This window comes from Mya arenaria, chromosome 1 (assembly GCF_026914265.1).
Source record: "Mya arenaria isolate MELC-2E11 chromosome 1, ASM2691426v1".
Taxonomy (NCBI): domain Eukaryota; kingdom Metazoa; phylum Mollusca; class Bivalvia; order Myida; family Myidae; genus Mya; species Mya arenaria.
In genome coordinates this window covers 60,405,505-60,424,262 of record NC_069122.1, presented here as the reverse complement: position 1 = coordinate 60,424,262, position 18,758 = coordinate 60,405,505, and the positions used below count along the sequence as shown (strand labels likewise).

The 18,758-nt window shown below is 36.6% G+C and overlaps 1 protein-coding gene across 1 annotated transcript in view; it reads left to right on the top strand.

The window, feature by feature from the left end:
- The first annotated feature begins 8,982 nt into the window (after positions 1–8,982).
- The window catches only part of LOC128232198 (sterol regulatory element-binding protein cleavage-activating protein-like), a 28,045-nt gene continuing 18,269 nt past the window's right edge, over positions 8,983–18,758 (top strand). The window contains exons 1-11 of the mRNA XM_052945613.1: positions 8,983–9,092; positions 10,603–10,749; positions 10,969–11,113; positions 11,513–11,673; positions 12,816–12,953; positions 13,211–13,290; positions 13,447–13,561; positions 15,110–15,291; positions 15,858–15,984; positions 16,618–16,730; positions 17,025–17,119. Coding sequence (XP_052801573.1) covers positions 10,637–10,749; positions 10,969–11,113; positions 11,513–11,673; positions 12,816–12,953; positions 13,211–13,290; positions 13,447–13,561; positions 15,110–15,291; positions 15,858–15,984; positions 16,618–16,730; positions 17,025–17,119 — 1,269 coding nt within the window. The 5' untranslated portion in view covers positions 8,983–9,092; positions 10,603–10,636. The remainder of the gene's footprint in view (positions 9,093–10,602; positions 10,750–10,968; positions 11,114–11,512; positions 11,674–12,815; positions 12,954–13,210; positions 13,291–13,446; positions 13,562–15,109; positions 15,292–15,857; positions 15,985–16,617; positions 16,731–17,024; positions 17,120–18,758) is intronic.

Sequence of the window (18,758 nt, the reverse complement as noted above, 5' to 3'; positions counted from 1 at the left end):
TAGTGTATATGTGCATTACTTTGACTTATTAGGCTCTATGCTAACAGGGTCTTATAACCACGACTTAGCTCAGTAAGGTCCTTCAAAATTCAATAAACGTCTAAGGTTTCAGGGATCTGTATTACGTCTATACAATTAATCAACAGCTCGGCTTTATGCCGAACTGCCTATAGACTATCACTGATAGACTCTGTCTCTCACAAACAATAAAATGATAAGACCAACTTTATTTATTTTTCCCTCCAATTCCAAATTCACAAATCTATCAAATATGATGTTTACACCTTAAAAACAAAGTACAGACTTATCCAATATTAATTGAGTGACTATGGTCACAGCTGACCACACCTCAATTATATTTTAAAAAGACCAAGACATGCAACGCCGTCAATTTAGTCAAAGCAGATTTCCCCTTTTTATCCCTATCATCAAATAGATCTGAATTAAACATAACATGTAATATTCGTGAAATTCTGACTTTGTTACACACTTCCCTGTCCCCTGAAATAGCGTCACGACATTATCTATCCCTCATGAAGCTGCTAGCATGTCTGTGCTGCCAGCGTCCCCCAGACCAGCCGATTGATTGCCGTATATGTCATCGACAATGCAGCCACGAGCTCGAGCACTTGATGTTCGAGTGTTGCTCAAATAACAATAACTATTCGCGACTTTTATTCTGGAGGCGATTAAAAGTTTGAATGGTCCGATGTATGACTTACTTAATACGACATCGAGCCAGTCATTCATTTTGTACACACTTGACAAAATTGACGAACATTTGATAACGGTACATGTACTCGATGTACAATTATACCCGGACTTCCTTATCAACTGTGCTAAATTATGCAGCGATTTATTTAACTAAGACGCATTCAGTGCGTGCTGTTCACCAATGACAATGCCACTTGACAAATTGAACTAATCCTCAAACAGTTATTTCTACTTCGCTTTTGAAGAAATATTGTTTAAATTAATAGGAAACTGTCTATTGATTTTAGCCGATGCATTATTATTGTTCTTAATCGTTTGTAAGATCAGACTTATATGCAGCGGCTTAATTATAAATGTGACCAACGTTATGTGTATAAAACAATTAAACTTTCATTACTATTTACTATCAAATTTGAATTGTGTTTGTAAATATTCATTCTTATGTGTTTACCATGTACCATGTATATCTCCAGAAAACGGGGGAAATAAAGCTATATGCATAAATCAAATTACAACCAATATGTCCAGGCAATTGCAACAAATAATTTGCGAAATGTCACACTTATATATATATATATATATATATATATATATATATATATATATATATATATATATATATATATATATATATATATATATATATAGTTAATACAAGGTACCAAATATAAATCACATACCATCTTCCTCCCCCTCTTTAACTAAGTGTCCACACAAAAAAAAACAATTCCTGGATAGTATGTCTATGAACAACTATTACTTAGCAAACACATAATTGAATTGTTATTAAAATATCATAAAACGGCAATCTATGTCAACATATTTTGATAACTCCCATCAACTGAAATCCTTCCAATCTCACCATCCATACTTTCCAATGCTCCAGAACTCATAATAGTTTGCAATGCATAGAATCAGTCATCATATGGTGTGCTGTCCATTTTATACATCACGTAGCCGATGTATTTCTAAGGAGCTTTTCTAGCTTTTTTAGATCTTTAGATTGGTGGGTGTGGTAATTGTCTTTTTCTGTTCGTCTTTGTGGCTAACGGAACCTCCTCAAGTGTTGAAAGAACTTAAAACCAACGTCTCAGGAAGTGTTGTGTCCGTCTTCAACAACAGTCTGACCCTGTTCAACTTCATCTGTGTTCTCATATATCTTAAGACCTGCTGAAGCCGCTTTGGCTACATCACTCTTGTCAACTTCTACTTCGACCTCTGCACTGTACTTTTCAATCATCTCCTTTTCTATCTCCAGATCTGTCTGTAACTGAAGAACTTCACTTTTTTCCTCATCTTCATAATCCATATTTATCACTTCTATCTCAATTTCTGCCTCTGACCGATGCATTGGCATATGGGCATCCCCGTGAATATATGTATGTGGGACATAAATCACACCATCATCATCATCATGGCTGCCGTTGGTGGTACCCTCTGACTATTCTTCATCTCTGGGCGCATCCTTTACCTCTTCTGTTTCCTCAATAGTCTCTTCTTGGAAACCATCATCTCGCACCCGGTGGTTCACAGGGAATAGATGATTCCGATACAAGGTCCTTACTCCTCCGGTACGTATACCTAATGTATATACGGCTACTTCTCCTTTTTGTCCTTTTACCGTGTATACCTCCTCTTCAAACTTGTCACATAGTTTGTGTTTTCTTCTCCTCTATCCAAAATCTTCACCTATACCTGATCTACTATTTCAATGTTTACACCAATCACAGTCACATCAATATTTAAGCTTTCATATCATAGTATTTATTTATTTATTTATTTTATTTTTCATGGACAACATATCTTGTCGTCTTCATAGTATCTCTTAATTCAGTTGTAAAGTCGACTTGGGTATATACATTTTCCTCTTTATCTTTCTCAACATCAGACATGACCTCAATAGGAAGGCGTGGCTTCCTGCCGAACATGAGTTCATACGGTGATACATTGGTAGACTCATAAGGCGTGCTATTGTATGCAAACACTAGGGAACTTATGTATGTCTGCCAATCCTTCTTCTGATCTTGCCTAAGTGTCCTTATCATGCTGGTAAAAGCCCTGTTAAACTTGTCCTGCGTTGCCTTCAGGATGGTACACTGAAGCGTGACTCTTCTTCATGTTGGTAAGCTCACATAGCTTCTCGATCAGTTGACTTTCAAAGTTGGCACCTTGATCTGAGTTGAGTCTATGAGGAAATCCATAGTTCACAATGAACTGATTGTAAAATGCCTCGGCAGTAGTTTTAGCAGTCTGGATGTGTGTTGGTATTGCAAGAGCATACTTTGTTAAGTTGTAATAACTTAAGATTTCATAAGCTTAACACACTTTCAGTCTCGACAAGCATCACAGTACAATTCAATACAATGCAAAACCATAAGTAATATCAACCTATAGTCTATTTCACATTGCTTCAAAAGTGGTCGGTGACAACTATTATGTTTGAGTATCCTACCTTTGAGGGTTCCAATGTCAATAAATCAAAGGTTACAAACTCTAAGGGGAAGTTGTATTCACACTAACTAATGGTGCACGTGTGTTTGCGGCAGACTTCCCCCTCAAACGGTCGTAGGTCTTCACAAAGTCCTCAATTTGTGTTGTCGTACAAGGCCAGAAAAATCTTCGTTTTAAGAGATTTGTTGTCCTGTCTGTTTCTGGATATCCTACACCAGTGTGCACACCTGACATCACGTACACCTTGACTATAACATTTAGGTTCAACTAATTGTTCAATATTCTTACCATCTCTCTCTCTCTTCACTGTACAGAGCAGATTCTTTGATCTTGAAGAGTTTCCATTTTTTCTTAATTACTGTTCCTTCTTTAGTGAAGTCATGTTCTATACTACTCTTATCTTTCACCGAAATCATCTATTTTCCTATCACGGTCCTCTGTTTCCTTCTGATATCTCTTAACTCTACTAGGGCCATTGGAGGTTTTTAATTGTTTCTTCAGTAACCTCTACCATGTTCTTATCAATAGTTGGTAGAGTGTCTATGTATAGTGTAGAATGTGCACTACACATTGCTCTTTCTGCATCTCTATCTAACTTTACTGTCTCTTCATTGTTGCACGACCTATATCATCTCATATGATTTCAAAATAGCAATATGTAATAATTATATTTAAATTCTGACTTTCTTACATACGTAACATATACACACGTATGTCCATGTGAGAAAGGACGGGCCCTTTGAAGTTCTCACCCCGGGCATTGAAGCAGTGCATGTGATAACAGAAACTGCACAAATAAAATAGCATTTATTCGGATAATAAATTCATGTTTTATAGCCATTTATGTATTATATTTATTTGTTGGTGGTAATTTGAGGGTAAGGCTTAGTAGTAATAATAAGTTATTCTTTTGGGCACGGACAAGTCAAGTCAAGTCAAGTCAATATCTATTTATTGTCGGGTACTATCATCAACAGTTTAACATAAGCTATGAATAGCTTTTGACCGACATTATAAATAAATAGCATAATTTATGTAACTAATATATCACACACATCAGTTCATGCAAATAATAATATTCAGTATGTACACTTGAAACAAATAAATAATTCTTATAGTAAAATCACATAAACATATTTGGCAGTTGAAAGACATTAGACTATATATAGAATGTAGGTAGATTAGCATAATTTATAGCATAAGTTAATCGAAAATACGAATCACAAGGTAATACGACAATGCATTTAGCATGGGAAATAAAACAAAAGAAGTCACAATTAATTAACATGATTTAAATCAAAGACACATTGAAAGAGACCAGCTGCCTAGGCAGTCTAAGCTCCCGAGGTCCCATCCATATCTTTGATTAAGACATTTTACAGCATGTTATATGACAGCATTCTTATATGCAAAATGAGCATTTGCAGTTATCTCCGCTCCATGCCCGGACTAAACTCTTGAAATGATTAAAATTAGTTTCTTCCCTAAAATGTTGTGGAAGGGAGTTCCAGAGTTTAGGGGCACAGGAGCGAAAAGAATTGCACCCATATGTTGTAGTTCTTACAGTTGGGATAGCAGCCATCATCTTATATTTAAAGTTAAAGGAATGTTCTTTTATTACCACTAAGTCATGTAGATACATTGGACCCTGCTTGTGGATAATTTTATGGGTTTCTATAGCAAATGACCTTAACCTTCTAAGCTTAAGAGTTGGCAACATTGATTTAGATAAAAGTGTTGGGTAATCAGATGTGTAATCATTGTATATGAATCTGAGGGCTCGTTCTTGTACTTTTTCAAGCTTCTTATAGGTCTATGGTAGGAGATGCTTGAATTCACTTATAAACTAAAACAACACGCGAATTTTCAGTGTGGAGAAAAATTTCCACTTTTTTATTTATAAAACATTCAAAAGAACAGTAAAAGTGTAACAAAGTGATAAGTATTGACTGTACCCATCCATTATGTGTGATAAAGCCCTAAACACCATGAGATAATTTCCCTCCTTCGGTTGGTGCTAGTCTGGAAGCCACCTTATTACCCCACCCACCATTGTCAACATTACCAAAATGGCGGCAAAGAAGTTTGACATCGTCTTCTTGCTACTACTCATCCTTTATACCATCAGTCTACTGAAAGTATTTGATTGTACTACTAAAGAAAATACCCCAGCTGTATTTGCAGGCCTTACCTATAACTCAAGGAGATGTACATATGGAAACCAGATCTTAAACCGTACCACCTGCCACCAAAGAAGCTCACTTCTGGTATGCATTTTCTTACTTGCCGGTGACATTGAAACCAACCCTGGACCGGCCAAGCACGCAGATGTCTTCCCATGTGGCATTTGTGACCTGCCAGTAACCTGGGAACATGTTCACGGTATTTGTTGTGATGGTTGCGACATTTGGCACCATAGATCTTGCATAGAATTATGTTCAGCAGATTACGAACTATTAGCAAGACACTCTCATGTTCAATGGCTCTGTTGTAAGTGTGATAGCATAAACATATCTAGCTTTACATATAAAAGCTTTGAATTGAATTCGACGAACTATTACGAACCACTATCGCATCTAGATTCTACTATTGACTCCATTTCATCAAAAGCTCCATTCAGTCCGCTCCATGCTAGTAGCCCAGCGGGAAATCGTCACTCATCTAGACTTAATAGTACAACAAACAGTAAACATTTGAATTCATCATCTCTATTTTGTATTTCCAACAAAAAGAACTTACGCATAATGAATATCAATTGCAGGAGTATCAGAGGTGGGAAAAGCTCCGAGTTCCAAGCAGCGCTGAACTACATACGCCCAGATATCGTTTGTGGCACGGAATCATGGTTAAAGGGAGTACAGCCTGGAAAAGCGGAGACTGCTGATTCCATAAAGTCCAGTGAAGTATTTCCGCAAAATTACAATGCTTTTAGAAATGATAGAGGAACATTAGGCGGTGGTGTGTTTGTCCTCGTCCACCAAGATCTTATATCCGAAGAAAAACCAGAGCTAGTTACAAACTGTGAAATTGAATGGACAAAAGTAAAAGTTAAAGGATCCAAAGACTTATTAATTTCATCCTTCTACATGCCACATCGAAGTCTTATTCATGTTTCGGAACTGAAAAAAATCTCTAGAACTGACTACAACTGGAAAAGAAAAACATATTATACTTGCAGGAGACTTTAACTGTCCGGATATTGACTGGAAAACACTCACCGTACGCAACAATGCACAAGACCGGGAAGTCCAACAAGCCCTTCTAGATGTTATTACAGACTTTAATCTCACACAGATCCACGACCAACCTACTAGAGAGAACAACCTATTAGATCTCATTTTACGTCAAACCCTTCAATCATCAAATCGACGGCCAACGCTCCAGGAATCTCCGACCATGCCATAGTTGTTGCGGACTCAGATACTAAACCCATATAAGTAAAGCAAAAACCAAGGAAATGCCTTATCTACTCAAAGGCCAACTGGGAACAGATAAAAGCAGACTCTAAGAACATATCTCAGCGTGTTACCTCACTTGCAACTTCAGACAGTACTACTGACCAACTTTGGAACATTTTCAAACATGAACTCAAAAACACAATCGACAGGAATATCCCTACACGTACCAAGAAATCCAACAACTCAACTCCATGGCTAACAATGAAACTTAGAAGGATGCTCAAAAGAAAGGCAATATTATACAAGAAAGCTCGAGCAACGAACAACTGGTCACTGTATAAGGACTATCAGAAACACTGCAAAAGAGAATTAAGAAAGGCTGAATGGACTCATGTGAATGACATTATTAATGAAGGACTAAAGTCAAACAACACAAAACCTTTCTGGCGTTTCATAAAGTCGAAAAAAGAAGACAACGTGGGAGTCGCCCCTCTCAAAGACAAAGGACATTTAACCAGTGATAGTAAAACAAAGGCAGAACTTTTAGTAAAACAATTTGAATCAGTATTTACCAGTGAACATGTTGAACAGTTACCAGAATTTCCAAATAGAATATCTGAAAATATTGAACATCTTGTAATATCTCAAGAAGGAGTCAGAAAACTTCTACTGAACTTGGATACAACAAAAGCAGGTGGTCCAGACCAGCTCCCTACGAAAGTCCTTCAACAGTGTGCAGTTGAACTAACTCCAGCTGTGACTTCCATCTTCCAGTCGTCTATTGACTCTGGTGAACTACCTCTAGATTGGAGAAATGCATTTGTTACTCCCGTTTTCAAGAAAGGGGATCGCCACCTCCCAGAAAACTACCGGCCAGTTTCATTAACCTGCATTCTTAGTAAACTACTAGAACACATCATTTGTGGGCACATCATGACACATCTCGAACACCATAAAGCTCTTACTTCCCTCAACCATGGATTTAGAAGTGGATATTCCTGTGAATCGCAACTAGTAGTAACATCTCACGACTTCCTCTCCAGTTTTGACACCAACAAACAAGTAGACACCATTATATTAGACTTTAGCAAGGCCTTCGATACGGTGCCCCACAAGAAACTCCTTCATAAACTACAAGCTTACGGCATTAGAGGAAACCTACATACATGGATTTCTAACTTTCTCATGCATAGACAGATGAGCGTGGTTGTGGAGAGCGAACAGTCAAGCTCAGTCCATGTTGGATCCGGCGTTCCCCAGGGTACCGTGTTGGGACCGCTCCTGTTTTTATGCCATATAAACGATCTTCCAGACCATGTCAAGTCACAAGTGAGGCTATTCGCCGACGATTGTTTACTCTACCGTCAAATCAAGTCGCAGAAAGACCATATATTACTCCAAAAAGACCTAGACAGTTTACACCAATGGGCTTCTACATGAGGAATGAGATTCAACTCAAAGAAATGCTTCGTTCTAAGCTCCAAATCCAAGTCAAGTCATTTTTATAACATCAACGGCTCCATTCTACAACAAGTTCAAGTCAACCCATACCTAGGAATTACACTCTCAGAAGATATGAAATGGTCCACTCACATTAACAACATCTGCAAGAAGGCTAACTCTTCCATCGGCTTCCTAAGAAGAAATTTACACCATTGTCCAACATCATGTCGAAAGAACGCATACTTAGCACTAGTTCGATCAAAGCTAGAATATGGATGTACTATTTGGGACCCATATACTAAATCTGAAACCGAGAAAATTGAAAAGATACAAAGAAAGGCTGCAAGATTCATCACCAACGACTACAGATCCAGATCCGCAGGCTGCGTAACATCTATGCTAGAACAACTAGAACTACCAAGCCTCCAAGATCGGCGTAAACAGCTACGATTGACCTTCATGTATAAGGTGGTGGAAGGGCTAGTACCGGCCATTAACATACGGGAATATCTCTCTCCTCAGGGCAATAGACGTCCTATCAGAACACGATATTATAAAGACTATATCAGTGACTATATTGTAGAAAGATCAGTGTGTAACAATAGCAAGTGTTATAAACCAGTGTTTGCAAATACCTTAAACTTTAAAAACTCATTCTTTGTTAGAACAGTGATAGACTGGAATAAACTCAGTGAAGAACAAGTGAATGCAACATCAATAGACTCTTTTAAGAATAGAATTTCATTTTGTGACTAATTCGCGCACTCCCCCCCCCCCCCCCCCCCCCCCCCCCGTCGTGTTAAAGCCAGAATTGGTTACTACGACGTACCAATACAGATAACTTCTACCAAAAATAGTGGTATAAAATAACCTGAAAGCACTGAGGATTAGTTTCTAAATTTAGAAATAATTGGATTCCCCAATCTGGCTCGATCTCTTTCAACCAATGAGAATACGTGTTACATCACCCTGAAGGCTGAACTTCAAACATGGTGGAGCAGGCAAACACTTTACATTGCACATGTGAAAACAACTTTGTTACGACAACTTGATAAATCGAGCAATATTAAAGTTTTTCAATACCAGGTAGCTCATTATTGCCGGTCATATTCATGCGAATTTGTTAGTTATATTCAGACTCACTAATGAATTGAACCAGTTCTTGTAAACAAACTAACCACACCTGTCAATAGTGTTAAGTCAAAAACTATGTCATAAACATATATACTTAAATCTTTTAATAACGTTTGTGCTCCGTATACTTTAAGTTATATTTTCTAAGGTTCTATATATTATACTTTGTTATGTTTTCACTATGCCGATAAATAGACCAGTCACATAAAGGAAATTGATGTGTGATTTATTACTTAAGTTTAAACTAATTATTTTACAAAGATTGTGATACAAGTTATTATAACAACATTATATTGATTGCTCTCGTATTATGTGTGAGTGTGGTCTTTTGTTGTGGTGGAAACCGGTGTTACCAGATGAAACCCACTTGTCCAGATAGGTGATTAACCAAACTCACATGCTCTAAGGCTTACTCGTCTGGGATTAGTCTAACCACTGTGCTTACTGGACAACCATTTAACTGGTATGATTTATTAAATGGTTCATGTTTGTTTTACAGTTAACGCAGTGGTTAGCACACTGGCTTTTCACAAATGTGTCCCGGAGTTTGATTTCAAGTCAACACATTCATGTATATGAGTTTGGAAATTAGTCAAATGCTGGTCAAGTGGGTTTTCTTTAGGTACTCTTTTTTGTCTCCTGCAACATCATACCAATGACAGTGACTTAGCATAAGTTAATACAGCAGTAAACTTTCTTCACAATTGTTATAAAGTAAATAGACAGTTTTAGCTGTCTCCGTGCCCTAGTAGTTAAGGCGTTGGCCTACGGAGCAGGAGGGTTGGCCTACAGAGCAGGAGCTCGTGGGTTCGATCCCTGGCCGTGTCATACCGAAAGATGTTTTAAGTTGGTGCAAGTAGCTCCCTTGCCTGGCTCTCAGCAATTAAAGGGTAGTGCTTGGAAAAGTGGTGTACTGGTTAAACCAAGAAAAGTTGTAACCCATGTTTCGGTGCTTTACACCATAAAAGAACCAAGGGGTCTCTTCGAAAAAGAGCTAGGGTATCGCACCCGGACTCCTTGTATCCAAACACTGTCTCTTCCGTATGCTGTCCCTTCAGCAAAAACAAAGAACCCCGTTGGAAATAAGTGCTTGCCCTTTCACGGGTTATCCTTGACCGCAACGTTTTAAGAAATACATACATAAAGCTAATGTTCCATTTCTGACTAAATAGCTGTACCGCCCATCCCTGCCAGCTAGCCTGACCCTGGCATGATACAGTGTGTCATAGTGATAAGTCATTCAAATAAGACTGTTGGATGTACAAGCTAAATGCTTGGCATCAACATTTGATGAAGCCCAGAAAGCAATTTAACAGAATGCAAGCTTGTGCTAATTACGACCACTTGGTCCCTGTATTCTCCTAGCATTGTACAAATTTTCACCGCTGAATGGAAAAACATAAATAGTGCTTTTATTTACTGATTTTGCATTTTAAGTCAACGCTGAATATTTTTCTTACAGAATGGTGCAATAACATCTTGGGACAACAGTGATAATGCAAATTCTTCGGAGCTATGTATCCCGAGTTTACTACACACATGGACTGTTCTGTGCAAGTCATCCCATCTCCATTCTCTGCACAGTATGCTGTGTCATCATTCTGTTCTGGTGAGACTCGTCAATGACACAAATATATTGATCAATAATAGTGCAGTGTGTTGTGGAGAAATATATTATTATAATTCTAATCATGAAATTACAACAAAATAATGTTGCACCTAACTATACAGATATTAAAATTAAAGGAGCCCAGTGTACTTGATTTAATTCAGTGTTTGTGGATTTAAAATATAAAACAAAAACACATGTTAACTTTTTTTGTTTCAGCTACCCCCTGATATTTGTTCCCTGGCCTGGAAACATTCCTGTAGAGTATACAACTCCGTTGAGAAATTACCAACCACCAGCAGTGTCCGTGCAGAAACGGGAGAGAACTTTTGCCAATACTGATGTCACTAGCATACCAAGATGGGTAAGCACTTGTGTTTGGAATTATGATACTTGTATCAATGTAAATGGTTCTGAAGATGTTTTCAACCTTTTGTAAACATATATTATTTTGAAATAGAACATTTAGTTGTGCATTGTTTAGAGGGAAAATGCAAAAAGGATATGCTTTTGTATGGAAATATAATTTCAAACTCTGATTTATTGATATCTTCTTTAGTCAATGCTGAGATTTAAACTACATAAAACCTGTGTTGTAAAATAAAACAAAGGGGTCGAACCAGGGCTCACAATGGGCACTCTCTAATGGCCTCTCAAAATAGGCATGAGTACTTGTTTCTATCCAGGAAACATACTCAAATAAGATTTATATCAGCACAGCAAGCTAAAATAAATTTATCACCAAAGTCATTCCACCTTGTAGTACCAAGGCCTGCCTGTGGGTTTCATCCAGCAAGTGGTTGTCAAGGCAACTGTATCACCTTGGGAACCCACCCAACATGACCCCCTGGATGCCCTTCATGCCCCACTGAGCAAGGTGTTTAGGGTGCTGGAAGATGTGGAAAAATTCAGACACACCCACAAGTAAGCTCCCTCATGGTTGTTTTTGTTTGTGTTTACCTTTTGTTAGCTTGACTATTGGAAGAAAGAGGAGATCCATACTACTCAACCTGGCGTCAGCGTCACACCTTGGTTAAGGTTTTACATGTAACAACATTTAAGTTTTTATCTCAGCAGATGCTTCATGTATTGCATGGGAACCTAATACAAGTGTTCCCAACCATTCAACCTACTTAATTATTAAAGTGTCATAACTCTAGTGTTGAGAATCGGTTGCAATTTTACTATCGATGATCGGTTCCACTCAAGTAACCGATTATCGATAGTACAATCGTTTTTTAAAATGCTAGATAGTACCTGAGTTGTAGTTTTATTCACGTACAGTATTAAACTCTTAATCATTATATATATTAAATACTATCGATTGTCGCCGATTTCAGGTCCAACCAATCGATTTTCGATTATAATCGATCATCGGAACATCACTACATAACTCTATCTTGATTACAATGCAAATAATGGCCGTTTATTATTCATGTTAGGAATTCTGGTTAAGGTTTTGGATGTAACAACATTTAAGTCAATATCTCAGCAACTTCATGTTGTATTGAAACTTTATACAATGGTAAACAACCATCCAGCCTCCTTAAATAATAAAGTGAGATAATCACCTTGTATGTTATGCAAATGATGTCCATTTATTATATGATTAAGGAGTTCTTCTTAAATGTGGGGAAATAGTCGAGCGTTCTGTCTCTTTGACAGCTCTTGTTACAGAGAGTTGTTTCATTATGGATATGGATGATTGCATTAAGTTCATAAGTAATAATTGTATCCAGTTTCAGGAACACTAAATCTTTGATATTGGGATGGAAATATAATCTCCATCTTTTGTTTTACTTGGCACAGTTATGAATGGTGTCTGTCAAAGCATGTACCATGTTTATTGATGTTCTGTTGGTTGTTGAACTACCCGGTATACCGTATGGTGTTTTTCATTTGGACCCCAAAAGGATTAATTTCTGATTTTTAAAACACCATGGTAGGTATTAAGTTGCTTGTACATCAATAGTTCTCAAAAGACTGAAGACTTTTACTATAGACAGTACGATTAGATGGATAATACTACGGTGAAAAATGTTTTAACTTGATACTGTTTATTACAGCGGGAAAGAAAATAACTTGGTAGATGTGTGCCTGCGTGTGTTTGAGCCAGTGCGTGGAAAGTCTGCGGAGAAACTATTACCTGAATATGCTTGTCTGGTGCTCTCTCCTGCAAACCTCTGGCAGAGAAATCTTAAGAGGTAACAAACCAACTGTAAAAGTTAATTTAAAATTGGCATTCACCCTAACCTATCTTAAACAATGGAGAATCTGTTACACAATATGTAAATAATTGGTGTATGTTTTTTTTTCCCTGATACTTTTGAAAAATGGAAAAAATATGAGCTGAATAAAATAATTGATTTGACTGCACTACATCCATAAGGATCAATTTCAAGCTGTATGATGATAAGCTTTGCAAATATATATGTTTTAATATGGCAAACTTTCTCTACAGGTTTCTTTCGGACAAGGAGGTTCTGCAGACAGTTTACAAGAGATACAACCAGGCTTACGAGGCTCCTCCCGGATTTAGAGGTAATATTGGGGGAAACCCAACTGTTTTGGGGTTCCTAATACAAATTACCGCTTCAAGAAGTTTTGCTTGTGCAATAATGAACAAAAGAAATATTTGTACAGTTTAATATGTTCATGTAAAAATCTTCTTGTTCATTTACGTTCATTTCATTGCAGACCTGTTGTTTGGTGTACCTTGGCCCTCAACTGGGGTATCTCGATACTTTATCAGAAATCGGCAGCGAACCATCACATACGCTCTTACCATTGTGTACAAGACTTTCAATGAGAGGTTGGAATTTCTTTTGAGGTTTCATTTTGATGCATGCATCCATAGCGAAATGAAGGTCCTAAAGTTGGCTTTTTTGTCTGTCCCAGACCCAGCAAAACCACCATCATTATACCGTTGACAGTCATTCAGTTTGACATCATCATTTTTTATATTCTTGTGTTAATTAAAACCTTTTACTAGATTACACAAACTGATTATAAATCCAAGAGTGTTGCCTGCAAATTATGTCATCATTAATTATATCATTGATTGATCGATGCACATGTGAGAGGGACAATTGGTGGATTTGAGCAATCAAGCAAGTAGCCTAGTTATGCCCCCACAAAGTGGCGGCATATAGGGTTGCCCTTGTCCGTACGTACGTCTGTCTGTCTGTACGTACGTACGTCCCGAAGATTGTTTCCGATCTAATTCTTGAAAACCGTTTGTCCAATCCTCACCAAACTTTAAACACATGTTTGTGACCATAATATCTTGATCAAGTTCCTTAGCCATGGAAATCGCTTTTGTCATTTAGGAGTTACGGCCCTTTATTTGCAAAAAAAGACTTGAAAAATACGTCCCGAAGATTGTTTCCGATCTAATTCTTGAAAACTGTTTGTCCAATCCTCACCAAACTTTAAACACATGTTTGTGACCATAATATCTTGATCAAGTTCGATAGTCATGGAAATCGCTTTAGTCATTTAGGAGTTACGGCCCTTTTTTGCCAAAAATACTTCAAAAATACAGATTATCCTGAATAATCATTATGGCTTATTTTCTGTGACAAAAAACCGAAGTGGGGGCATCCGTGTCCTATGGACACATTTCTAGTTTAACAATTGAGTGCTTCCCATCACGGAATATTGTGAATTTGTGAATATTGTAAATTTCACTCACAGTTTGCGAGTATGCAGAACTAAATTAATCTAAATTATTCCTCACTTCTTTAATTTTCTATCTAATGCTAGAATTTGTTTTGTTAAAAACCCTTAAAATAAAGGAGCATTGACATTTAGCAATAAAGTGCCATTCATGGATGTATTGTTAGGTTTGTAGAATAAAAGGTCTGAACACAAGTTGAACATAATATGAATCATGTTAGCATGATCCCCCTTTTTGCCAAAAATATGCTATTTTTCCCCTATCAAAGTGGCCCGCAACCATTCCCTTAAAAGTGGAAAAAAGCACAGGTACAAGATGCAGGTTTTACTGCTATTGTTTAGGATATAGTTTGTATCATTTAGATGATTGTCAAGAAAATGCTGAAAGAATGTTTTGTTTTTTTTCATTCTGATCTATGTGCATAAAAAAATGAAAGTATTCAGTTTTACGAATAAGGAACATTTTGAGCTTTATCATTTGATGTGTTTGAATTATTTCGGACATCATATCTAAGCAGTCTAATAAAACAAAGATTGACTTCTTGAAGAGGACATTGCATTACAGCAAGCAGACAAGGATCCTCTTCAAGGAAGTCATTCTTCTTCTCCATATTATATTATATATTTTGTTGACTCAAATGAAACTTCTGTCTTCCCTTATTTAATCCTTTCTCTCGTTCAGCTACGTGAATGAGCTGAGCAGGTACTTGGAGAGTCAATACCCTGACATTGCTGGCAATGCAAACAACACAGAGGTAGACCAAATCATCCACCTTCACTACAAGAACATCAACCCTTACTTCGAGTACACCCATCTGATCGTGCTCTACCTTGTGGTCCTCATGTACATCTACTTCTCTGTCAGTAAGTATCATGGCATCGTCACTTTCTGTGACAGTTCTTACTTCTAGGATTTAAGCCAAGTTTTAAAAAAGGCAGGGTGCTGCAGAAGAGGGACAGGGTGAAAATGGCTCATTGAATCAGGCTGTGAAGAACTTGAACATTATGAAAAATTGTTAAGAATTGTGTTTAATTGAAGTATTATTGAGTTTCAGCTGCGAAATATGTAAAATTTGGTTGTATTTATAATCTTACTACAAGTTTTAATCAAAACAAAAGAAATATGTGATTATTTCAAGCATTTAATTCTAATATGGCAAAAGAGTGCCCCTATGCTGGTTCCATGATGGCAGAATTGTGCTACCAAAAAAGGAATTGGTGTAGCACCCATCCATGATGGCAGAATTGTGCTACCAAAAAAAGGAATTGGTGTAGCACCCATCCATAACTCTCGCTTGGAACCATAATTATCAATCTGTCCTGGATAAATTGGTGTTTACAAACAGTTATCAGTATTTTCTGTAGCAGCAAATTACTAATACCATTATCAGTTATAAGCTCGTAACATCATTATACTCATTGTGTTCCAGAGAAGATAGAGATGGTGAAGTCCAAGTGGGGCCTGGCGTTGAGCGCTGTTGTCACGGTGTTCTCGTCCCTCCTCATGTCTGTCAGCATCTGTTCTGTGTTTGGTATGAGTACACAGCTGAATGGAAGGTGGGTTCACCATTACATATCATTACAACATCAGTTCATTCATATCAGTGAATATAATAAAAAGCACACTTTTCTCTCTTCAAAACCAGGGCAATCTTTACAGTGATTGCCTACAATGTTTGCAATTATTCTCTCTTCAAAATAGGGGCAATTTCACTGCATGAAGGTTTAACTGCATGAACATTTCACAGCTTGAACATTTAACTGCATGAACATTTCACAGCTTGAACATTTAACTGCATGAACATTTCACAGCTTGAACATTTAACTGCATGACCATTTCACAGCATGAACATTTATCTGCATGAACATTTAGCTGCATTAACATTTCATCGCATGAACATTTCACCGCATGAACATTTAACTGCATGAACATTTCACAGCATGACCAATTCATAGCATAAAAATTTAACTGTATGAACATTTCACAACATGAACATTTAACTGCATGAACATTTCTCATCATGAACAATTCATTGCATACAAGTTTAACTGTATGAACATTTAACAGCATGAACATTTCACAACATGAACATGTAACTGCATGAATATTTCACATCTTAAATATTTCACTCACATTAACCACTTAGATTGCTTTTTTAAACATTTCAATAAGATGTTCTCCTATTTCAGTGAGATATTCCCGTACCTAGTGGTGCTTATCGGAATGGAGAATGTCCTAGTGATGACCAAGTCAATTGTCTCAACGTCCATAGAACTTGATGTGAGAGAAAGAGTTGCCATAGGTACCAGAATGTTATTTGTACCAAATTTTCCAAATTGAATTAAACACGGATGGATTATTAAATAAATTGTGAGGATGTATAAAATGTACCTGTGCACAGGATTATATCTTTCTCATAATGGAGACCTATGTACCGTAACAGTGATTGACTTTTGGACAAACAAGCCTGAATTTTTACTTTACTGCTTGGAACCAATTTTTTTATCAAGCCCTGCTCAGTCTAAATCAGTTTCACAGCTTCATAAATTTTATTGTAAACATGTGTATTTAATACTTGATTATTCCACCATTCCAGGTCTGAGTAAGGAAGGCTGGTCCATTACAAAGAATCTAGTGATAGAACTAGCTATCATTGCTATTGGCTTCTTCACATTTGTACCTGCTATACAGGTGGGTGGACATTTTCATTCCAGGATTTTTTTTCGTGTAATTTACTGCTATACAAAGCAAAAACGTCCAGTTTTTTCCCCCCAAATCATAATATTATCTCATTAAATTACGCAGCATTTCCATGAAGGTATAACAATACAATGTTTTTTTTAAGAACTTACTCTTCACAAGACTAGCTCCAACACAGTTAATTGTATAAAAAAAGTGTGAAAACATATATAATTGCTATTATGTCACCATGGCATGATTTGGTACTTTTTGAGAGTCCAATTTGAAAGGGACAGGCATAAGAAAAAAAGTAGTAGCAGGTGTATTTAAAGTATGTAGGATATTATGGAAAGGACATATGGTGCAACATTCCAGCCCATGCAACATACATTGTTTGCAAGGGAAGATTTTGCTGTTATCATATTGTTCATAATTGCACAAAACTTCCATAGGGCAGATTTCACGTTTTGGTGACCAAAAAGTTCCCGGCGAATATTGATTTTTAAAATTTATTGCAGATTTGTGATTTCAACATAATCTTTTACAGCAATTTCTTATCTATCATATTTTAGAACATTTGCAATGATTTATTCATGCATTTTTATAACAAAAAGAATTTTGTATCACCATACCATTTGTGCTAGTGTTACAATATTGCCGGTAAAAACTTTTTTTTTTTTAATATTTTGATCCAAAGAAGTATTTTGTCTTGCACTAAATGGTTCATTTATCTATAAAACAGATTGTACAGACAAAAAATAAAGATTGTTTCGTTTTTCTCAAATAAATTTATTGAAACAAACCCTAATTGGACAACAAGACAGAAAATGCTTTCTGCAAACATAGGTTTTCTTTTTATATCAGATCAGATAAGCTATAAACATAAATGTTTTGTTGTGGTAATATAAATGTCTCTAGTATGGTGCAATTATCATTACCTTTGATATTAAACATATATATTATAAATTGCTAATTGCAGTATGTGCTAGTGTTACCACAAAACAAAATGAGTAACATTAGCAGTATGTCACATTAGCAGTTGGACAGAATGTTTCACAACAAATTAAAATACAGACCTACCACAGACTGTTTGAGCTTGATACAGTATAAAACAAACTATATAAATGATTGATAAACACGGTCAATTGATAATCACAAAAATTCTTAATTCTGTCCAATAAATAACGATATCAAACACAAAAGCGGTATAAATTCAATATAAACTACGTACCTAATGAATGAATACTTACAAACGATAGTTTACAGACGACATTGTTATGTTCGAATAATTGACTCTGGGAAAGTCATCAAATTTCAATGATTTTCTTGCTTTATTAAGTGCTTGTCTTAATGCTAGCGTGACATAATGTTAACGTTACATCGAAGGACAGAATGAGCCAAACTTGGATTAAGTTTTTATCAACGGTATTCACCACTATTTTTATCATTTCAATGTCAGCTGTGAACCAGTCCAATATAAAAGTAATCGCTACCCGGATGTTAACCCTCAGTCGGTGTAAATTATTCACGAATAGAAAAGGTGCTATCGTCATGCTAAAATGGGACAGAATCGATTTTGAGTAACATTAACACATTTTTAGACCTAAAAAACTTTATGATCGGGAATGACCAATTTCTTGTTACATGCAAT